This window comes from Podarcis melisellensis (assembly GCF_964234715.1).
Source record: "Podarcis melisellensis genome assembly, chromosome: 12".
Lineage (NCBI taxonomy): Eukaryota > Metazoa > Chordata > Lepidosauria > Squamata > Lacertidae > Podarcis > Podarcis melisellensis.
Window position 1 is genome coordinate 9,908,024 of NC_138544.1, and position 23,094 is coordinate 9,931,117.

At 41.0% G+C, this 23,094-nt stretch overlaps 1 protein-coding gene across 21 annotated transcripts in view; it reads right to left on the reverse strand.

The window, feature by feature from the left end:
- Window positions 1-23,094, reverse strand: part of ARPP21 (cAMP regulated phosphoprotein 21) — a 237,674-nt gene that overhangs the window by 65,391 nt on the left and 149,189 nt on the right. For 19 of the 21 annotated variants that reach the window (XM_081931048.1, XM_081931049.1, XM_081931050.1 and 16 more), the window contains 4 exons: window positions 14,731-14,839; window positions 12,378-12,479; window positions 2,605-2,642; window positions 746-799 (listed from right to left, as the gene is read on the reverse strand). In XM_081931048.1, coding sequence (XP_081787174.1) covers window positions 746-799; window positions 2,605-2,642; window positions 12,378-12,479; window positions 14,731-14,839 — 303 coding nt within the window. The remainder of the gene's footprint in view (window positions 1-745; window positions 800-2,604; window positions 2,643-12,377; window positions 12,480-14,730; window positions 14,840-23,094) is intronic. The other 2 variants (XM_081931039.1, XM_081931040.1) reach the window with 1 other exon arrangement.

Sequence of the window (23,094 nt, forward strand, 5' to 3'; positions counted from 1 at the left end):
GATTAAGAACGCTGCAAACCTGGAAGTAGTTGTTTTGGTTTGCCTTGGAAGCAGAACATTTTCCGCTTCCTGTTGAGTGTGTTCCATTTGTAAATTGAGTCCCCTGCTGCTATGGGAAACTACGCCTTGGTTTAAGAACGCTTTGGATTAAGAATGGACTTCCAGAACAGATTAACTTCGTAAACCAAGGTACTACTATATTAAAAATACTAAAAATAAACATAAACAAATAAAAACAGGGGTAGAAGGGGGTGCAGATATGAAATCAGCACAAATCCTGGCCTGTTCCTCTGATTTCACTGACATATTTAGAGATTTCAATAATAGATGCTGAAATTTCACTTCACCATGGCGAAATGACTCCCTAGTTACTTATAAAACTAAAGCCTTCTCTTCCCTTTGTCCTACCAGGATCCCTAAAGTCAATTGACAGTCTCAACCACAATCGGGTATGCTATCTATGTACTAGATCCATATATATATGGATCTATATATAATTAGTCCCTTTGGAGACTAATTTAAGACTCAGTCTTGAGGCACTTCTGAAAGCTTTGCTGGATATGACATTTCCAGGAGAGGAGCTGGGTGTGGTGTGATCAATTTGAGATCTTCTGAAGATTATCTGAATATTTTCAATGGTTTCATTTAGGTTTTGTTAATGCCATAGCCCACTCTGAGGTCAAAGATAAACATTTAAACAATGCAAAATTATAAATATATCCTTAATGATCTGCATTGTGCATACCTGAAGAGCTGCCTTTTCTTAAGGGTTTCATTGCATATGCTATCCTCCAAGAGCCTGATGAAAATGAAAAGGAAGGAAACACAATCAAAAACAGGGCATTTTGAAAACTTGGATTTAACTCGATGCTTCAGATGTTATAACCATATTTTTTTTATCATGCTCCTTATTTTTTAAATAAGACTGCAGTAAAAGGCACAACAGCTTTAGTGCAGGAGCCATAAGGATGATTTTGGACTCTCTTCTTTGATATTGATTTGTGCACACTGAATGGCAGTCCCTTTTCTATAAATTATTTTTGCATTGGTTGCAACATGTTTGCTATAAATATATATATATATATTTATGGTAGTGCATCACTCTGTAATGTGACACTAGAGTAGGCTCTGATAACATTAAGACACTCATTATTTTCCAGTAATGTAATTGCAGCCAGAATAATTCCATTTTCCACAAGTCAAGAGCATTTATATATCTGAGAAAGACAGCATGAGCTCTCCTCTGAAAGTCAGAATATTCACATACTGTATGTTGTTCTAAGGTGAAATGGTCACCGCTGGTGGCAGATTTTACCTGTCATTAAGGGTGGGAGAGATCCAGATCAAACCCTTGAGGCTGTCCATTTGTGAAGTTCCCATTTATTCCAGTGACGTTTCCTTGCACTGGAGACCTTACTAGTGAAATTCTTCCTCACATTAATTAGTGGAATGAGAAAAGAGCCATTTGGATTTTCTAATTCAGTCACTATGGTGTCTTGCGACAGCCTTGGATATTCGGTAAAAACTAGTTACATTTCCCCAGTGTGTGTGTGTGCATGCATTTGTTTGTTTTTAATCACTAATATAATATGTAACACACCTAAGAAATTAGTGACTTAAGTGCATCCCATCAATTAAATGATATATCATCTTAATACCCCTTCGCTTATATTTAAACTGAAAACCTCTGCCAAATGCTATGTATTCCTCTGCTCTAATGTTTGCGTAAACGCCAGGCAGAGGCAAACTTGGCCCTCCAGATGTTTTGGGACTACAACTCCCATCATCCTTAGCAGGACCAGTGGTCAGGGATGATGGGAACTGTAGTCTCAAAACCTCTGGAAGGCCGAGTTTGCCTATGCCTGATATACTCCATGCTAGTTACTTTAAGTTGGGACAAATTAACTGATCCCTCAGCCAAAGTAGCATTAGAATACAAATTGAGGCTATTAAAACATGCTGACTTGGGTCCAGATTTCGCCTCCCATGAATAGAAGGAATCTGTGGAAGGCTCCTGATTTATTGGAGGAATCCCACTGAGAGAAAAGGGTGAAGAAGTAATTTTCATTTGTTCCCCCCCCCATGAAGATCCTATGACCACCCCCTAATCTCTTCCAGGAGGCAGCACAGGAGGCTGCAGGAGAAAGGCTTTTAATACCAGTGGGATCATTCTGAGCTGAACTCCACAACGGTTGCTTGAGACCCAGGTCCTAGGAGGAATGCCTCTCCCATTACTTGCCAACACATGCCTTAAATTCTGCTGATAATTTCATCTATAACCACAGCAAATTCCATGGCAACTTGTCGAATGGCCTTTTTGGGTTATGGAACTCCCTTCCATTAGAGATACATTTGTATCTCATGTTGACATCTTTTTGATGGCTCTTAAAGGCATATCTGTTTCATCTGGTTTTGGGGGACGTAAGAGTTAGTTGGACAGTTGCTGCTATTTTGTGGCTGACCTGTGAATTAGATCATTTTGTGGCTTATGCTGTTTTTTCACGGCAATATTTGCGAACCTGTCTCAAGTTGAAGGCCTGTCTAAAATATGCCAAATAAGTAAATAACCCAATGCATATATACAATGCATATGCACATTTTTACCTGTTATCCAGAAAAATGTTTTCTTGGGAGCAAACTGACTGGAAGACAAAACAAACAAACAAATAAAAAAGCATTTTGGTTGGTAAACAAGGTAACCCTCACATCCGAGTTTTCCAGGTTGAAACCAGAATTACTTTCCACATTCATGCATCATGGATACAATGAATGCTCAAACAATTGTTAACAATTGTTTTTGTGGGGGTAACCATATATCAATATTTCTTATCTTAGATGAGTTCAGAGGAGTACAGGTTTCAGATATTTTTTTAGAAGAATAGGAGGTGTTTAAGCAACAATCCCAAAACAAATACGTTTAGAAGTGCTTAAAACCTGCTGAAATCAGAGGAACAGGTATGTTGCAACTACGGTAATTTATCAGTTTCAGTGGGGCATAAGGAACTGCTAACTTCTTGACTGGAGCCAAGAAGTCAATGAGAGACAAATGGAAGGAAAATATGCTGAGCTAATAAAACAGAGAGTGAGTGAAGCTGAAGCAGGTAGAATAGTTTTTAATCCTGCATGGTTCAATTATAAGAAACAAATTTAAGAAAGCAAATGGTACTTTAACATGTCCTGGATGGAAAATAATTTGACAAAAAATAAATTCCATTGCCAAGAATCTATCATTTTAATGTTGTTTGAATCCATGAATTATTCTCATTGCCTTTGACTCTGCATTTCCCATTTGTTTTTTCTTCATAACGAGCACAATGGATGTTTTCAGAAAGAAAGAAAAAACCCTCAGCCAAACTTGCAGTGAATTTAAACAAAAGAAGTGAAAATGAATAAGAGACAGAGAGCGAGAACGAAAGCAAGGAATAGATCAGGTCCATTGCTTCCACAACTACGAAACTGCAGATGATTCAAATTACATCATAAGCCACATCAAATTCTAGTGCTATGAAAGTCCAGCTACTGTGTACATTTTCATTTTCAAATTTTTTTTACAGGATGTTCAGAAAGGGGCTTCCGAAAACTGTTGTGATAAATCACAGACATCCATGTTCATTTCTCGTTTTTCCTCATGAAATACATATGGCTGAAGCTGCTGCTTGGCTGAGGCCAAGGAGGCTGTGGCAATTTACAGTAACAGATATTTCATTTACAAGCTGTAATAGTGATGATGATCCCAATTCCCAATGTAATAATAATAAGGGTCTCTCATGGCGTATATGAGCCTGACTCATTGAAACTTTCGTTTGCTGTTCAGTGTTGATCGCACAGATTTCACACAAAGAAAACAAGGCTGTAAGGACACATAGTTTACAGCATGGAGAGAATAACAAATATATTCATGTGGGGAAAACCCCCAATACTTCCCCCATTTTGCTGCTTTACTTATCTTAAGCTGCCCATTTCATTTAATTAACTAATTTGTATTTCCTAAGATGAAACCAAAACATGCAATATAGTTCTCCACCTTTGATGGCATTCATTTTCAGAGAGGCCATAGTTTTGTTGTCAGTTGTGTAAATGTATTAGTGTGTTGTCTGTGTTTCTGCACTACATGCTGGATGTAAAAATCGGCTCAGAAATCTGTGTCAGAGAAGACTAGAAGAGCTCAGATGTGCCCATGAGGTCAAGTTTGCGGAGGGAACATGGCTTATGAAAATTGCTGTTGTTCATGTCAGGAATAAGGGTAAACAGCACTAAATAGTTATTGAAAAGTGTAAGATGACTGTTACCTCTTCAGTATCTTGAAGGGTATCGGTGTGATCAGCATTACAGTCTTATGGATAAACTCTCAATAATAGCTCCGTTCATCTTCCATGCTGCAGAAGCTGGCACGAGGCCATGCCATCTCCTGGAATATGCATTTATCAGTGCTGATGTGGGTCTCCGTGGCACAAAAGACAGACACAGTTTATTACATTACCCTTGTTGTTGTTGTCTTTAAGAAAGAAAGCGCTGACAAGCTTTAGGGGAAGTTAGCTATTATCATGTTGAGTTTCACTTTGCTCTTTTATATGCAATGCTCCATTTGCTTAATGCTTGTGCTATCATAGCATAGCAATTGCTAACACTACCTTTAAATGTTTCACTTGCCCGCCAATCGCAAATTTAAATGAATGCAGGACAAAAAAACCCAGTATGCAAATGCATAAATGCATTTGCTTCAAGTCCCGCTGAACTATCTCGACATGCTGAAAACGTCCTACAATCTCCCGTGAGAAGTCTTTTCTTCTGACACTAATTTCCCATTTCCCTCCCAATCCATAGTGTTAATATTTCTGGCAGACATGTAAGCTATTTTATCTGTAATCAAGTGCTTCGTTAACATAACCTTGTGAAACTATTTGAGTGGCTCAAGAAGAGCTTGGGCGGGGGCGTCGCAGACAATAACCAGGGGCTATGTAGAAAGCAGTGTGGATAAAGAACTCAGTTTGGACCTGGGGTTCAGGTGTCCTTCAACTGTAGCTTAAGCAAGCAATTCCCTGTTCAGTTAGTCATTCTCCCCCCCTTTCCCTAATATCATTACCACTGTATGAAGGAGAGGATAGTGGGAAGCCCCTTCCTCCATGTCCCAGTTACTATCCATTGGACCACAAGACCCAATGCGCTGCAGCCTGAACAACTGTGTCAGGAAACCTGCTATACTTGAACAGGTGCCCTGTGGGACTTAGAACCCTAATCTTGTAGGATCCTACCTTATATAGGGAGTCTATCTGTTACTACCCACCACAGAAGGTCAGTCCCCAATACTTTGGCAATGGGGGCATGGATGATGGTGGCATGTTGGCCCCCTCCAACTTGTGCAGTAGTAGCCACATGGGGGGGGGGAACAACAGAAAAGTGCTTATATGTATCGTAAAATCAAGATTCTGAACTTGCAGCTATCACAAATCTAGAGATAATGATTTAAAAAAATTATTACCTGGGTCCAGACTTAGCTGGATCCCACCAAAATCAATGAATCAAGTTGGCTATGGCTTAAACACCATTGATTTCAGTGAGATTTAAGCACAACCCTCTGATATGTTTATTATGGTATATGGTGTGTGTATGTGTCTGTCTATCTATCTATCTATCTATCTATCTATCTATCTGAATGAAACTGGGACAAGGTGGATTGCCAGAATGGTATGGGCATCTCTGCTCCAAACTCACAAATAAGTGAGTTCTTCCCCTTTGCTTGTTCTTGTTTTCCCTTTGTGCATGGTCTCTCTCTCTTCTGACTTGAACCTTCCTTCTTCTGGAGACCACATTCACTCATATTACTGAACTGTGTTTTAAATCGTTCATGTGACTGCTCCATTACTCTGCTCAAGGTATGTACTTATTCACAAAAAATCCTAAACAACATCTAATTCGTTACATGTTCAATTAAACAAAATAAATAGATAATTTCATGGAGGATTGGTCTGTCAATGGGTACTGCATGAGAAGTATGGTGGGCACTCCATGATAAAATGTAGCATCCTTCTGGAAGAAGGCCGTGTCTGGCTGCTGCCCTCAAATGTGACTATTGCTTAACAAAACCAAGACGGGCCAGTACATCAAGATTCTTATGGAAACAATGGGAATAGATCTTATTAATGTTGCCTTCTAATAGTGCTGTGATGATGTGCCATGGCTGTAAATTTAAGTAATAATAGCAGACTAGTAAAGGCTTTCCTTAAGAGGTATTGAGGCGTTACAGTTTTTTAAAATAAATTTACACATTCCGTGATAGGACACTCATGAGAAACGTGTGCACACACATTTAATAACAGAGGGTTTTGTGTCACACAATCTCTGCTGAAAAACCAGACTGCTACTCTTGCCTATTTCCCTCCTTGCAAAAGAGTTTCCTTTGTATGCTTCTTCTGCAGTTCTTCCATCACCCATCCCTGTATCTTCTGTTTAGCGACCCAAGCCTCTCTGTTTACACAGCTGCCAATCTGTTCAATTTTCTCCTGACAACATCTGCTTGTAGTGATGCCAAAGCAGATATTTGAGGCGTATCAGAAGGGTGGGGACAGCATAAATTAAACACAATTTATAATTAAAAAAACAAGGGAAGTTGCTACGGTGGTGTTATTCATGTTCATAATTTATTCATTGCAAATTTCCAATTAAAATGAAATGAAAAAGCTGCTGTATGTAATTTCTGCTCTGCTGTCCTTAATCGAGATATCTTACTGCCAGTTTCAGGGTCTATATTGGCAAATGTAATATAAATACAGGGCAGGGCTTTTCTTTCAGCTGGTACTCGCTGGACCTCAGTTCCAGCACAAGGGAGTTGTTCATGGTGAGCTACCACACCTCTTTTTCTAGGAAAATAGCATGGATACAGGGTCATATATATTTAGCAAACATGGACACTTTAGCACAAGCTATCTAATGGTTATTGATTCCTTTCATCATCCCCGTGGTAAGTTGGAGCTGGAACAAGAGCTGTATATTTGCATCCATGAAGTGTGAACTTTTGCAACTGGTATATCCAGATTCCCTGGAGATGTCCCAGATTGCAGGCACTCCCCCCTCTCAATACCTAGACCAGATTTTGTTCTTGGTGGGTTTTTTTTAAAAAAGGGGGTTTAGAAAAGTTATTGTTGTGGGTTAAAACATTCAGACATGGGCTGCTACAGTTGTGAACTTCATTGCTGCAAATATACCACAGTTTGTAGACGTTTGCTCTGGAGAATACCTAACGGATGTAGTAATTATTGTTTAAAATCTAGAAAGTCGAGAAATCCAAAGAGATACTACCCTATGTGGAAGGACCTATTAAAATATCTACTCTGTACTCCACAGCAAAACAGATTTCATATAGACCTGGAGGGAGGGGAACTGACCCACAAACAGGTGCCTATAATGGGTGGAAGTTGCCCCATGCTTAAGCACCAAACGAAGAGTTTCTTCTCCGAAGCAGGAGAAATGGCAGTAGAGAGACAGCACATGGATGACTTGGGAAGGGCGTGAATGTCATGTGGTCATACACAGCTGCACATTTTACAGAGTCAGACCATTAGTTCAAATAGCCCAATATTGTTTTCTCTCCAGCACTTGCTGCTTCTGGGTTGTATTGAAGTACCGTATTTTTCGCTCTATAAGACGCATTCTTCCCCTCATAAAAAGTAAGGGGAAATGTGTGTGTGTGTGTGTGTTATGGAGCGAATGCAGGCAGGAGGTTCTGCTCAGTGCTCCCTTTAAAGAGCCCTGTGGAGTGTGTGGGCGGCTCTTGGGGGCTTGGGGAAAAGGGAGCACAGCTCTTGGGGGAGCCTTCATCCCGCTGCCCGGGAGAGGCTGCACGCAGCTATCCCATAAGCCAGGACAGCAAGAGGCTATCCCAGAAGCCAGATCCCTCTTGCTGTTCTGGCTTCTGGGATTCAGAATATTTTTTCCCCTTGTTTTCCTCCTCCAAAAACTAGGTGCATCTTATGGTCTGGTGCGTCTTATAGAGAGAAAAATACAGTAAGTCATTGCATGAATGGAATAACTTCTGCTTGCACAATGGAATTTCCCTTCCCTTCCCTTCCCTTGCATCCCCTCCCCAACTTCAAATCTGCTCTCATTCCCCTCACCCTAACCACCCAGAGCAGGTAAGGGGAAATTCTGTTGCGCAAGCGGAACTCATTCTGCTCATGCAAATTCTTAGTTTGGTTCACTCCTGAACATTTATCTGGAAATGTGGACTGGGCCTTGGACTGTTTGCATGCAGAGCATGTGCTCTACCACTGAGTTTCCAAAATATGACTTGCTGGTACACTAGAGACAGGTATTAGAGAACACAGATATCTGACAGCGCGTCTTAACAGCATTGTGACCTCCCTTTTTATATTTTGTCAGTCTTCAGTTTTATGTTCCTGTTAATGAAGGACGGAGGCAGCTACTCCCTCCCTCAGATGATGTATGAAAAATGCTACTTCTCAGGCAGTGAAATTTGATTGGACTTCCATATCCCTTTCCTCACTGCCTCTGCTGCACCTCTGCATGAGAAGAGGTGAGGCACCAGCTGAAAACACTAGTAACAGTAGCATAATTAATCTAATTTGCTCAACTGCATATTTGATTTGCATAATATACAATGCCCTGTTTTGGGAGATTCAGAAATGGCAGCCCTAGTTATAAGATTTAATTCACCTCTAATTTGAATAGCATGACATCATGTGATCATTCATTACATTGGAGGGAGCAATTTTGATTTGTAAACATGTTTCTAATGTAGCATATTAGATTCAAATCAGCATGGCAGCCCAACTTTCACAAAAGGAAAGGGAATGCCACAGCTACAATATACTTTATTAAATACCTTTTCTAAACCTACTACAATATTCATTTATCCCTCACAGAAGGGTTGTAAAGAATTATTGCTTTGACAATACTTTTATATTGTATTTTTACAAAGGTGTAATTGGTTACTGTAGGGGACGCGGGTGGCGCTGTGGGTTAAAGCCTCAGCGCCTAGAGTTTGCCGATCGAAAGGTCGGTGGTTCGAATCCCCGCGGTGGGGTGCGCTCCTGTTGCTCGGTCCCAGCGCCTGCCAACCTAGCAGTTCAAAAGCACCCCCAGGTGCAAGTAGATAAATAGGGACCGCTTACTGGCGGGAAGGTAAACGGCGTTTCCGTGTGCTGCGCTGGCTCACCAGATGCAGCTTTGTCACACTGGCCACGTGACCCGGAAGTGTCTCCGGACAGCGCTGGCCCCCTGGCCTCTTAAGTGAGATGGGCGCACAACCCCAGAGTCTGTCAAGACTGGCCCGTATGGGCAGGGGTACCTTTAACTTTACCTTAATTGGTTACCGTAGCTATACTTTTAGGCTGCCTAAGATTAAAATGTTTGTGGTCTTACCTGGTAGGCTGAAAAAATGTTTTTGCTTTACTTTATATCTAAATGAATAAATATTTGTACAATGATGGTGGGATTGGCTTACTTTACTGTACACTTTGAACAAAACCCACCAAAAGCTATCCTGATAGTTATTGATGTGTTGTTGAAATGGGATTAGTTTGATTTCATAATCAACTGAATGTATAAGAGACTGGAGGAGAAGTATCTGCAATGCTAATCTTGAAAAATATCTAGTCACAATTTCATCATTTTCATACAGGCTAAAATAGACCAAGCTGCTCTCTTGAATGGAAAATCCCAAATGCCTATTAAATGCCTAGTATTATCTTCTACTCCCAATCATAGCAGCTGAAAAACTCAGTGCCTGCCTCTCATTTAAAAATCGAAAACTGGACTAAGGCACCAACTCAGCAGTTCAAATTGGATTCAATAAATGGTGCAAAAAACAATCAGAATAAATCTGGACCAAAAAATAATTCAATGAAGTTTTAGGATAAACGCGGGCCAAAACTAGGAAAACACATTGCAGCAAAATATAACTGCAAGAAACAGATTTAATTTGGGTTTTAACTTTTCTGATGCACAATCTGTGACCTTTTAGCATGTACTATCATTTGAAAGCACATAGGTACAAAAGAAAAGGACTCTTATACATTAGAACATTTAAGGCAAAAAGTATTTAGTTATCAACACCAAGCAACTGAGTTGGGCAGAAGTCTGGAGAAAAGTGGATTGGAGAGGGTGATTTTGAGAAGACAAATGGGAGGAAAGAGTTAAGCAGCCTTCCACTCAGCTCAGCTTTCCTCTGCTCATAAACAAACTTCTTATGCTTTTCATTTTCATTAAAATAATGAACATTTGGGAGACTTTAAGTTTTCACCTGAGTAACAACTAGCTTGGGTCTCAAGCTGAAATTATATGACACAGCCAAACTCTTAAGTACATAAGAGGCAGCCTCATACCAGAACCAAACTATTTGTTTATCTAGCCTAGTATTTCAAACTATGACTGGGAAGGCTTGGGGGTGAGGGCTTGGGGGGGCATCAAATGTTTGCCTTGCTCCGCCCCATGTGACAAAGCAGTGGGCCCACGGCCCGTCGGTTCCATGTTGAAGTACTTTTCTGGCCCACTTGGCATGAGAAGTTGGACCAACTTAATCTAGACCTATTTCAATCTGGGTTCATGTCTGGTTTGGAGACTGAAATACCTTTGGTTGCTTGGTACAGAATCTACACTGGGAACCAGAGAGGTAGGACTTTTGCTCCTGCTGAATATATTAGTGGCATTCAGTACCATTGGCCATGGCATCCTTCTGAACTATCTGACAGAGATGGGTTTGAAGGTTACTACTTTGCAGTGGTTCCAGTTCTTCCCCAGGGGTTGGTTCCAGAAGATGGTGACGGAGTTTTTCCGTTCAGTACCTTGGTCACTGTTGTACTAGATGGTGTCAGCCAGGGACTGATTCTGTCCCTCACAGAGAATGGTAGTCTGAAAGTCTGGGCTGCATTTTCACTGAAATATGAATGATACACAGCCCCTTTTCTCTTTTTCATCTAATCTCAATGAAGCAGTTACAGTTCTGAACTGGTACCTGAAGGAGGCAGTGGGTTGGATGGGAGCTAAAAAAATATAAAACTGCAGTTCAATCCAGACAAGACGTCTCTCCTCCTGATCAGGAAGAAGACTCTGGAAGAGGGTTTTAGCCTTTTATGGATGGGGTTTGACTTGCCATGAAAAATTAGGTTCACAGCTTAGGAACACTTATGGAGGTTCAGGGGGCAAGTATTCTTGGGGTGCCTATGCTGAGCTTTGGCTGCAGTGTGAGTTGCACTCATTCCTGAGGAATCAGACTTGTTTACATTAAAGCGTGCCTTAGTTGCATCAAGGTTGGATTACTGCAATGGGGGATGGGTGGCTGTCCTTCTGAAAAGTCTTTTGATCCATTGTAGGCTAATATTCAACAGGAACTTAGCCTTAGAAACTAGATTCAGCCCAACACCAGCTCTCAAAATATTTCTGAAGCCACCCTTCCACCAAAACTGCCCTTCCTATTTTTGTTAAATGCTTGTTCATTTGAGATTACTTTTTGGACTGAGCTTTCAGCATGATCTGCAAGGGTGGATACAGATATACCTAAAAATAGGAGCTCATTGCGGGGACTTTTTCTGCAGGGACAATTCATGCTGCAATTAAAAACATATCGGCTTCTGCTTGAGATATTTCTCCCGTTTTTAGATAGTCTGTTTTGCTTTCTTTCTTTCTTTCTTTTTAGTTTAAGTACAACTTATGCATTTTTAAATTAAAAGTTCATAAAGCATTTTCATTTTCATTAAGTTGCAAAACTGTTCAAAGGGTGGGCAGAGGATCATGAAACCAAAGATCTCAGCCAATGAGCATAGGAGAGTTGGTCTTTGCTTCCAACTTACAGAACTGCTGCCTCAATGTCAGCCCTAGAAAGGAACAGTCATATCTGGCAGAAACATGGTAAGTGAAGTACCTCGTGGCATTTATCCTAATACTGTTGTAAGATGATGGATTTATATATTCCCCCAAAATGGCTGCTAGATCACACGTTTACTATTCCACACTCCCATTTGAATAGTTCTAACAACTTTTTAAAAAAACACTCCTGGATCAATGAAACAAGATGGTGGACGAAAGTGTCTATTTAAATCCACGTTCTGCATCTGGGTGTTACAGAATGACTCCTATGTACTAAGATTTAAAAATTAAGGGAAACCAAGTTCAGCACGCCTGCCCTATTGGAGCTAATCTTATCTAATAACTCTTCTATCATTTCAGTTTCTGTCCTCTTAAAAAAAAAGAGAGCAAAAAATAAATAAATCCATAATCAAACTTTCCCCCCTCTCGCTCAATTCACATCCCTCCACTGTCTCCTGCCACAAAGTGCAATCTTGCCACAGTGTCAGAGTGGGAGGCTACTGGCTGACTACTGATAAAGATATGGCACTAAAGAGGCAATTAAAACAACTACTCACATCTTGTGCAAATATTCTCTCCCTCACCCTCTGATACTCCTCTTCTCTCTCTTCAATTGATTTACTTCGTCTGTCATCTCTAAATGGATGAATTCTGTTTTGCTGAGCATAAAAAAAAACCAGGAGGATTATATAAGTTGAGCTGCTAAAAACTGCAGTTAAGTAACTGTCAGCCGAGAATAATAAATGTTCACTTAAACAAATGAGGCACGAGAATGATTGTGTTGTCTCATTCCTAAAGTGGCATGCGACTCACGGTGTTATGCTATGCACCTTACAGCATCAATCTAGATGCTACTGGAATGTTTCTGCTTTGGTGGGTTCTTCTCTTTGATCATATGAAGTTGCCTTATACTCAGCCACGCTGTTGGTCCATCTAGATCAGTCCTATCTGCTCTATCAGACAACACTCCAAGGTCTTTGGCACGCCTTGATTTGCTGCATTGCTTTTTATTTTTCATAGTTAGCTACACTGGGAACATGTGTGTACTAAAGGTGTACAGGATAATAATTTAAATTAGTGTTCCCCAACCTTGGGTCTCCAGCTGTTTTTGGCCTACAACACTCATCATCCCTAGCTAGCAAGACCAGTGGTCAGGGATGACGGGAACTGTAGTCTGAAAACAGTTGGAAAACACTGGTTTAAATGATGTTTTAGCTCCCTCTTGCTTTCTGAGACCTTGTCAGCTGGAATTGCCAAGTATTGAACCCAGGAACTTCTGTTTGCAAAGTATGCATTCTACCACTGAGCTCTTCTGTATAAGAAGAGATGAGGCAGCATGATTGATTTGGAAATCAATCCACAATCTAGAGTAGAGGTGTGTTGGCTGGTTCCACTCAGGATGCTCCCAGCTAGTGAGGAGGGAAAGCACATTTGTCAAGCTTCCCTTGTTAATTTATTGAAGCAGCAGCAGCAGCTATCAAATCAAGTGAAGGAAAAGAACGTGGAAAGGCGAGTGATATCAAAGGCTGAAAAAGCCTCACAGATGAGGAGAAATGATTCCGAGAATATTGTGCACAAGAGTTCTAATCATTTCTGTAGTAATCCTTAGGCTGTTACCGTCAACTGGAGAGGAAATGCAGACTTTCATCGCAGTGAAGTCCAGAAAGCAATAAAACATGTTAAGGTGCTTAATGGGGAAGATATTGCCCTGTACAAAGCTTCATATCTGCCTTTAGCCCGTAGCTGCAATTCTCTCGCCTTCCTCCTTTAACTGCGCTGTACCTTCCCTCCGTTCCTTTACCTTCCTTGCTTGCAATCTGTGCTCCCTAAACCCTTCTCCATTTCTGAAAACCAGCTGTGTTATCATGTGCAGCAACAAACTGCTGAAGAAAAATGGGAAAGGAAACAGTATCTTTTGTAGGAGGTGGAGAGATGCTCTCTGGTGTCAAGCGGCTGGATTTACCCAAAATTCAACGAGAACACACACATTACCTTACCTTCGCGAATTTTCCTTTAAAAACTCCTTCAGAATCAAACCCCCCTTTTCAATTCTTCCTTTTTAAAAATGTTATTTTGAATTAAAACCTTCACTTCCATCACAGGTTTATTCCTGCCCCCAAAAGGCTGTTAAACTACCTAGCATTCATATATTCATATATTAGCATGTTTCATAAGGCTAACTTTAGTGGTGCAGGAGGACACAACAAGCAGCACACAGAAGGGGAGATTTCTGCCACATACATGCAAAAACAAGCAAACAGGTTCCATTTATGATAAAGGGGGCGGTCCTGAATCTTTCAATCATTTGTTTGTTAGCTATTTCATGACATTTATACACTGATTTTTTTGGGGGGAGACCTCAAAGTGGTTTACAAAGAGAATTCCGCACCCCCCCCCCCGCAAGTGAAAAATCATGTATTGATGGCTGCAAAGTCAATCTGGTCTCGTCGTAACATTTTGCCCGTTGATGGCTGTTATTAGTCCGTATTAATCTCCAACCAGCTTGGCATGACTCTAGAAGTTTGGAAGAAGTCCCACAGAGACACAAAGACATTTGCCAAAGCGCAGCTGACAAAAGTTTCCCCCAATGGGCTTCGGGGGGGGGGGCCTTTTGAAATCACTCCTCAGCATGCAGCATGTCCTGTGCCAAGCAAAACTGCCCATGCAAACTGCCACTGCTGAAGCAAACACACTTATGGCCGATGCTATTCCACTGTGTGCCAAAAACAGGGGAGCAGGAGAGGAAGATGTGCAGGAAGGAAAAGCAGCAGTAGCAGTAATAGTAGTAGTAGCAGCAGCAGCATAAACAACAACAAAGGAACATCAAGAACACCAGCCAGCCCACTTCCAAAAAGAAAAAAAAAGGAAATAAAAAAATGAATTTCAGCAACTCTCGAACCGAGAACCAACCTGATTGTCTTCTTTATCAATACTAGAGTTATCTCGCTTCAAGATAAATCGCTTCTGGGAATCTTCACCTTTTTCATCTTTTAAATGTTCAGAAAACCTTTGCTCTGGTCTGCCAGCAAAGTAAAACATATCAATAAAAAATCTATTTTGTTTTGCTTTGAATTTGTCAGCACTTTAAAAAAAAAATATGGAGGCATTTAGTGCAACAGTTGAGGCTGCTGAGGTTGGTAACAATACGTAGCATCTGTTCAAATGCTGCTGTTATTGCTATAAATATATTTTGCTGTTGTGTGCATGGCAAGGTGAATTTGAATGATCAGCCTGTGCAGTCTGTTTGCAGCGACTGAATAATAAGAAAGCAAGCCAGCAAACAATATATTAATTGACTTTTCCAGTTATCATGACCTCCAGCAATGCTGCAAGTTAATAAAGGCTTATACAGATTGAAAGGGAAAAACAAATTTGATGGGGGTCTTCTACATAACTTCTCATAATACATTGAATTGGTGAACTGTGCTAGGGGAAGGGTCCAGTAGTAATTTCTTTAAACAAACAATTATCCAACAGTTGGGAAATTGGGGAGGGGAGATCAACGTTGTCACATTGTATTGATTTGCCAATTGATTTAAAATCCATCCAGATGGTTATTAAATGGCCAGACATTACCAGCTGACGACTTCACATTTCTAGGTTCAGAGACTGAAATAAATTGTTCTGTGCTCTGCTATGACATTGTTTAAAAAGGATATGGGGAAACGTGTCTCTTTACATTGAGCTAACAATTGACATAATTGCAGACTTAGGGAACGTTTTAATCTCCAGGACACCGTGCATCTTAGTCTGTCATTAGCACCCCAGATTTTGCACTTTTCTGCCAGAGCAGCAAGTTGGGTTTGAAAAGTACAGAATCGCATGTTGTCACATAACGTGTGCGTTGTTAATTCAGGAGCATTTATAAAATGGAAAGAAAAGTGTGAACAGAAGGATTCTTTCTCTGCTCAGCGCACATGTGTTACTTCCACAAGCATTCACAGGAGACAGACAGGACTGTCAAGGAAGAACTGAGAACCTGAGTATCATAAACAGCACAGTAATGGATCCAATCTGTGCACAGATCTCCTCTCAACACGAACAGCATGACAAACATTGTGGGGGAGTGGGAGGATGGAAGAGTCTCGTTAGAAAATTCAGATTTGCACACCTTTCAAAAACATGTTTTCCTCCCTTCCCCTTTACAAAGATAAAGATGAACAGGGATTCCAAAGTAAATACATTGTTAACGCCCAGCATTGAAGGATAGCATCCCTTCTTAATGTTGCTTTTCTCTCCCTTCCATCTGCAGTCCCCACCCCCCTTTAGAGTGTAAGCTTCTTGGGATATGGACCTGACAATTTCTATTTTTATTTTGCTGATAAATATGTACGTTACCACGTCAATGGTTAGGCGCTGTGGTCTAAACCACTGAGCCTCTGGGGCTTGCTGATTGGAAGGTTACCATGTACACTTGAGGCACATATAAATAATCTTCCTTAACCTTAATACGGGGTATATAATAAATGTAAAGGCAATATGTTAATGCATGCATGCCAATCTGTGACCATTTCGACTGCAATTCATAAGCCCACTTCATTGTGCTGCAGCCAAAATCCTAACATAAATGTAATACGCATCTCAGCCCACATGCTGCCGATAACAATTGATGACATTAAATTCATTTACATGAAGGGCACTTGATACAACACTCGAAAATTAATAATGTTTCTGCCATTCATTTTTACTCATTCGGAGGGTATTCATCCACATCACATTCTTTGCCCACGCCCACCCGCTTTTAAAATAATGTTAAAGTGCATTGCATTTCAAATCCCAGTAACGCCATCCAATTCATGGTAGCTGTGAGTATTCACTTCTAGCAAAGGCTCCTGATGAAAAATTAAGAACATGTTTCCTGGAATACCAAGGTCTTAGTTATAGAAAGCTCCAGGAGAGTGGATTAATTCACCATCATTTAGGCCTGGCTTAAGGGATTTATAAATGGGGAAAGTGCTGTTGTACTTTGGTCTTCCTTCAGGGCTTCCCATATGCATCTCATTGGCCACCGTGAGAACAGAATGCTGGACTAGATGGTCCTTAAATTTGTTTTAATATGTTTCAATTAGTGAAAATAAATAAAAAAAGATTTGGCAAAAAAACCATAATTGGTCCTATGGTCTGATCCAGCAGGAGTTAGTAGTTGGAATTATAAATAATAATAATGATGATGATAATTTATTACTTATACCGCATCCATCTGTTTGGGTTGCTCCAACCACTCTGGGTGGCTTCCAACAGAATACAAAAAGCATAGTGAAACATCAAACATTTAAAACAGGCATAGGCAAACTCGGCCTGCCAGATGTTTTGGGACTACAACTCTCATCATCCCTAGCTAACAGGGCCAGTGGTCAGGGATGATGGGAATTGTAATCCCAAAACATCTGGCGGGCCAAGTTTGCCTATGCCTGATTTAAAACTTATTGATACAGGGCTGCCTTCAGATGTCTGCAGAAACTCGTATAATTGTTTATCTCTTTGACATCTGATGGGAGGTCCTCTGCCTGGTTCTCTGTAAGTTCACTTCTCGCAATGAGCAAAATGCCAGAAGGACCTTGGAAGTGAACATTAGTGGGGTTGGAGATGTTCCTTCAGATGTTAAACTTTACCACTTCAAACTGCAGGGTGTTTTTTTTGGCGGGGGGTCTTATATCTGAACATTTCTCCCGTGTAAATAAGTTCTGTGCATGTACTAAACAAGTGCATGGGGGAAAGGGCTGCATGAAAACTCCCTCCTCACGTTCCTGTTTTGCAACGTACAGTGAGGGTTTCTCCCCACTTTTACGTGGGGGGCGTTTTAAAATATAACACCATATCTGCAGACGGAGTGGCAAAGTTCCCAATTTGATTACCTCAGTCAACCACCTCGCTCTGAATAATGTGTAGTCTGACTCTAAAATTCTCACTCAATTCCTGTTGGCTAACAAAGCAGTAATGATTCTCTGTGTTGCACAGGAGATTGTTTTTATTTTTAGCTACTTGACCTTCAACTATCTATCTATTACAGCATGTAAACAAAAACATCATTTCCACTCTAAGAGATAGGTAAGTCTAAGCATAAAAGGAAAAAAAACTTTTTGCAGTAGCGCAGTGATTGGGAAAGAAGATTCTAGAATGCAGCAGTAGAACTAAAAGCTTGGCCTTCCATTTAAGTATATAGCTGAATTAAGAATTTGAAGTTGATGAAACACTGATGGAAGACATTAGCATGTGAAATATATCGCTATCTTATCTTATCTTAAAGCACATGTGCACAATTTTTAGTATACTGATTCAACTATACATTTTCTAGCACTACATTTTATATATATAGCAACACACCTACTTGTGAGACAGCTACTATGCACACATATGTTAAGAAATTCAAACTACATGCAAATAATCTTCTCTGCATATACAGACTATTTCATGTCACTGCAACCTCATTTTGCCCAATTACTTGGGTTCTTGTGAGAGGAAAGGTGTGGTATAATCATTATTATTAATAGCAATGATAATGGTAATAATGATCATGATATGGGGGGGGGAGAGGGAGAAACCCGGAATGAATTCTCCTGAATGAATTCACTCTGAAAACAATTCCAGGTAATTATTAAATAAGCAGTTCACAAAGAAAGGGGAGTAACTGGTCACACGTCCAACTAGGTAATGGTAAAGGGACCCCTGACCATTAGGTCCATTCGTGACGGACTCTGGGGTTGCGGCGCTCATCTCACTTTATTGGCCGAGGGAGCTGGCATACAGCTTCCGGGTCATGTGGCCAGCATGACTAAGCCGCTTCTGGCGAACCAGAGCAGCACACGGAAACGCCGTTTACCTTCCCGCCAGAGTGGTACCTATTTATCTACTTGCACTTTGACGTGCTTTCGAACTGCTAGGTTGGCAGGAGCAGGGATCGAGCAACGGGAGCTCACCCCATCGTGGGGATTCGAACCACTGACCCTCTGATTGGCAAGTCCTAGGCTCTGAGGTTTAACCCACAGCGCCACCCACGTCCAACTACTTGAGCTAAATTCCCTAGGGAAAGGGTTCAATATAAACAACCTTGCAAGTAAAAAATAAAATAAAATCCCAGAGTGTTGTACATTTGATGTTCAGCTCTTCTGAGATCAGCACAAGAGTTTCGAGTGCTATGTATCTCACAGGCTAGGATGCACAGAATTGCACTGGAAGCCAATAAGCATTAGCCATGTGGTGCCATGCGATACTTCTAACCATGTGGAGAGCTGCTTGACAAACAGTCAGGCAATATCCATCATGGTCCCACCTTCCTAGATGGTCAAGCTGCAGCATAAGGGTGCAAACCTTACTTATCATATAGCTAGGAACTACAGATGATCGCTTTACCTCTCCGGGTCAGGAAAATTACCACACAGTATGCTTTTAAGCTGCTATCCAGTATTTTCGTTACCTATTTCCATTCTTCTTTCTGGCCCGAGCAAAGAAAAAAGACACTGCAGGTGGGAGGTAGAATGAGGGAGGCCTATCTCATGTTTGCAGAACCATTATTTCAAAGGCCAGTGCTCTAGGAAGTGAATTTTGCATCTTTATTGAACACGTTTGCTTTATTATCACTCTGTAGAGTTGATTCCTCTAGTACAGCAAATGAAGGAATAAGTCAGTTATGATTAAGCAAAATTATTGATTCCATTTGTGTAAGTTGTTGGTTACGTTTGCTACAGATTGCTCTGATTCTTCCTTCAAATTGGCAACCAGATGGAAGAATGTGTATTTTACCATATATTTCCTTTTCTAGCATTGCTAGAACTATTAAGGGGGGGGGGGAACCTAGACCCTAATTCATTTTAATAACAATAATAATACATATAATATTATTAATTTACAGTATACTGAAGCATGTTACATGTACCCACATCAAAATAGAACGAGCACATGTTCATTATCCTAAATAAGTGAGGTGTGTTCTTCTAATAATTGATGACAGCTCACTTTTCCTTAATTGTCTTATTTATCTAATTTGTGTTTAACCATGTCAATGTATTTTAAATGTACGTGGCAAAGGTTTGAAGAAAGATGGAAGAATGAAGGGACTCAGAGGTTGCAAAAAGACAACATGGTTGAGGAAAAGGAGCATGGATGAGATAAGAGGAACAAGACTGTTTAGCAGAAGATGAAGAAGATACCATGAACTTGTATTGGCCACAGTTGGAAACAGAACGGGATTTGTGCCAAGTAGTGCTCAATGTAAGGATGAAAGGAAAAGATAAAGAAACTCGTACCTGGATATGAAAAAGGAGAGATGAAAAGAAGACAGAACAGTCAGTACAGGGATCCATATATGCCTAGTTCTTTCAGCTGCTGCTTCAGCATGTCATTTTAAAGAATTCGGATGTCAGGTACGTTTTTGAGGGAAATGAATTGCAATCCTCTAAGCTTACTGTACACAAAATGGAAGGATACCTTCCCAACAGCTTTCCCTGGATCACCCTTTCTTGAAATACAGTGGTACCTTGCAAGACGAATGCCTCGGAAGACGAAAAACTCGCAAGACGAAAGAGTTTTTCGGTTTTTTAGTTGCTTCGCAAGACGATTTCCCCTATGGGCTTGCTTCGCAAGACGAAACATCTTGCAAGTTTGTTTCCTTTTTCTTAAAACCGTTAATACCAGGGTGCATCCGTGCTTCGCAAGACGAAAAATCCTCAAGACAAAGAAACTCGCAGAACGAATTAATTTCGTCTTGCGAGGTACCACTGTATCTTGTGTACCCCCACATCTAGATCCAAAAGTGGTGCCCTGTGACCATGAAAACCATCAAGGTCCACTTCTCACAACACACTCCTTGAGTAGAGTGATAGAACAATGAATAAGATGCTTGGACTTCATCAGATTGGAACTGGGGGTGCTCCAGGAGTTGGACAGAGGGGCCTGGTTTTCCTAATAGAGGAACAACCTGCATGTTATAATCATCAACCAACAAGACCTGCCCAAGGCATTTTGGAACCATAAATGGTGCCCACCTCATACAGGGAAGTTGGGGTGAAGATCTACACCAGGAACAAGGGTGGGAGGAGACCAGCAGCACCTCCTAGTCACCAAGAGGCCACTGTAGATGTGGCATGGGGTGGGCCACTGAGGCAGATCCAGCTTCCAAGCAGATACCACAGCTGTTGCTGCTAACACAACAGGAGCAGCAGATCATGCATTCCTTGGAGGCTGAATCTGCTGCCCCTGTGGATCCTGCCATTCGAGGCAGTTGCCTCACCTTGCGTCATGGGTGGGTCAGCCCTGTCAACCCCAGACTACTTGAAATGAAGACTTGCTGCCTCCTTTCCCCACAGTGTATAGAGATGCCACCAGGTTGTACAGTTGTATCGTGTGCGTATGTTCTGCATCAAAACTAGCCATGGGTCGAAACCCGAAGCACTACATGTTGTGGAAGGGCAATATGGCTGGTGGTGGGATGTTGCTGACAAATCATAATGCAGATGTCATTTCAGATAGGCAGGGCCTAATGTGCAGGAGAGTAAGGGCAGATGGAAAAGAGAAGCAAGGACAAAAATGAAGAGAATACAACATGTCCTCCATAAGTTCTCAGAACACACTAGTCTTGCACACAGAATGCAACTCAGCATATGCACTAGCCCTGCCCCATCAGCTCTGTATACACTAAACTCTGCTCCTGACATTCATGTACTGAAGCAGAAGGCCTGAAGGAAGAATCTCTATGCATCCAGCTGAATGCACCTAGGCTCAAAGGTGCCTCCATCTCATGGACCACTTATTCTCACGGAGAGCTGACTCCAAAAGGTTCCTTAATGCTTAACAGGGATATTCAGCACTACAAAGGACAGAGAAGAAAGACGGAGCCCCCCTGATTTAGAACCGTTTGGAAAATACTTGGGATGGCAGTGCCATTCGGTGACAATTAAGAGTACATTATTTCTAGAGAGCTGCAATACTTCAATGAGAGATCTCAGAAACCTCAATACAAAAATGTGTTATTAGAATGCACTGGATGTGGAAGACGAGCACACTAGATGTTTTCAGTGAGGTTGGTTGCAGAATGAAGGAAAACCTTTAGAAGCAACACTGTTGAAAGAGGACAGCAGCTGCCCAGTGTGATTGCAGGATAACCACCACAAAACACATACACATTCCAAATACAAATCTAATTATAAAAATTTACCAACAGGAGGCTAATGCAGCTGATATATGTTCCCCCCACCCCACCCCGCCCCAGGAGTTAGAAAATTGCTGCTACAAATTTAATTCAGATGAATGGAAAAGTACTGTGCAGATTTAAAGCATGACTATGAAGGTTTGCTGCATTCATCCCTTGCCTCTCAAATTTCTGTTTGCCTTTAATTCCAGTCAGCTTTCCATCATAATGCCTTCTGTTTTCAAGGACTAGGGTGGCATAGCATAGCTCATTTTCTTACATTATTTTTGTGCCCATGAATCATGCTTTTATAGAATGCAAGGTGATCTCATCCTTTTTTTAAAAAAAAAAAAATGTTAATGGCAATTAAAAACTTGTGAAATACATCACTGCAGCAGTGGGCATATCTTCTATGACAACCACTCCATAAATGCATACGTATGATGAAGCAGAGGTGGCGAACTGATGAAGCATAGCTTTGGGATGTGTGACTGGCTGTTTGAATGCATTGTCACAATAAGGAATTGTAGTGTTATCTAAAGGATAATCTAATTCAGGGGTCAGCAAACCTTTTCAGTAGGGGGCCAGTCCACTGTCCCTTAGACCTTGTGGGGAGCCGGACTATATTTTGAAAAAGGGGGAAAAAAGAACGAATTCCTATGCCCCACAAATAATGCATTTTAAATAAAAGGACACATTCTACCCATGTACACACTGATTCTTGGACCGTCCACAGGCCAGATTTAGAAGGCGATTGGGCCGGATCTGGCCCCTGGGCCTTAGTTTGCCCACCCATGATCTAATTCAACTCCGGCACAGATTAATTTCACCCATTTAGTTTCTCATTTCCGCCCTTTTACATTCAGGTTTTTTTTTCTCATTTCCACATCAGTTTGCAGATTTTAAAACAAAGTTTACACAGAAATCCATATGCATTCGCATGTGGATGTTTTACTAATATCATCTTTTGTACGCAACTTGACCCAATATACGCATTTATGTACGCATCTTTGGCTGGGTAACTGTATCTCAAAATTTCAAAAAGTGTGAATTTCCCAGGATAACTGTACTTTGAAATCACGTGCTAGTTTGGGAAGTATGAATTAAATAGGTTTGTGTTAAGATGCAAAGTGAGTGCATTTTCCCCCCGC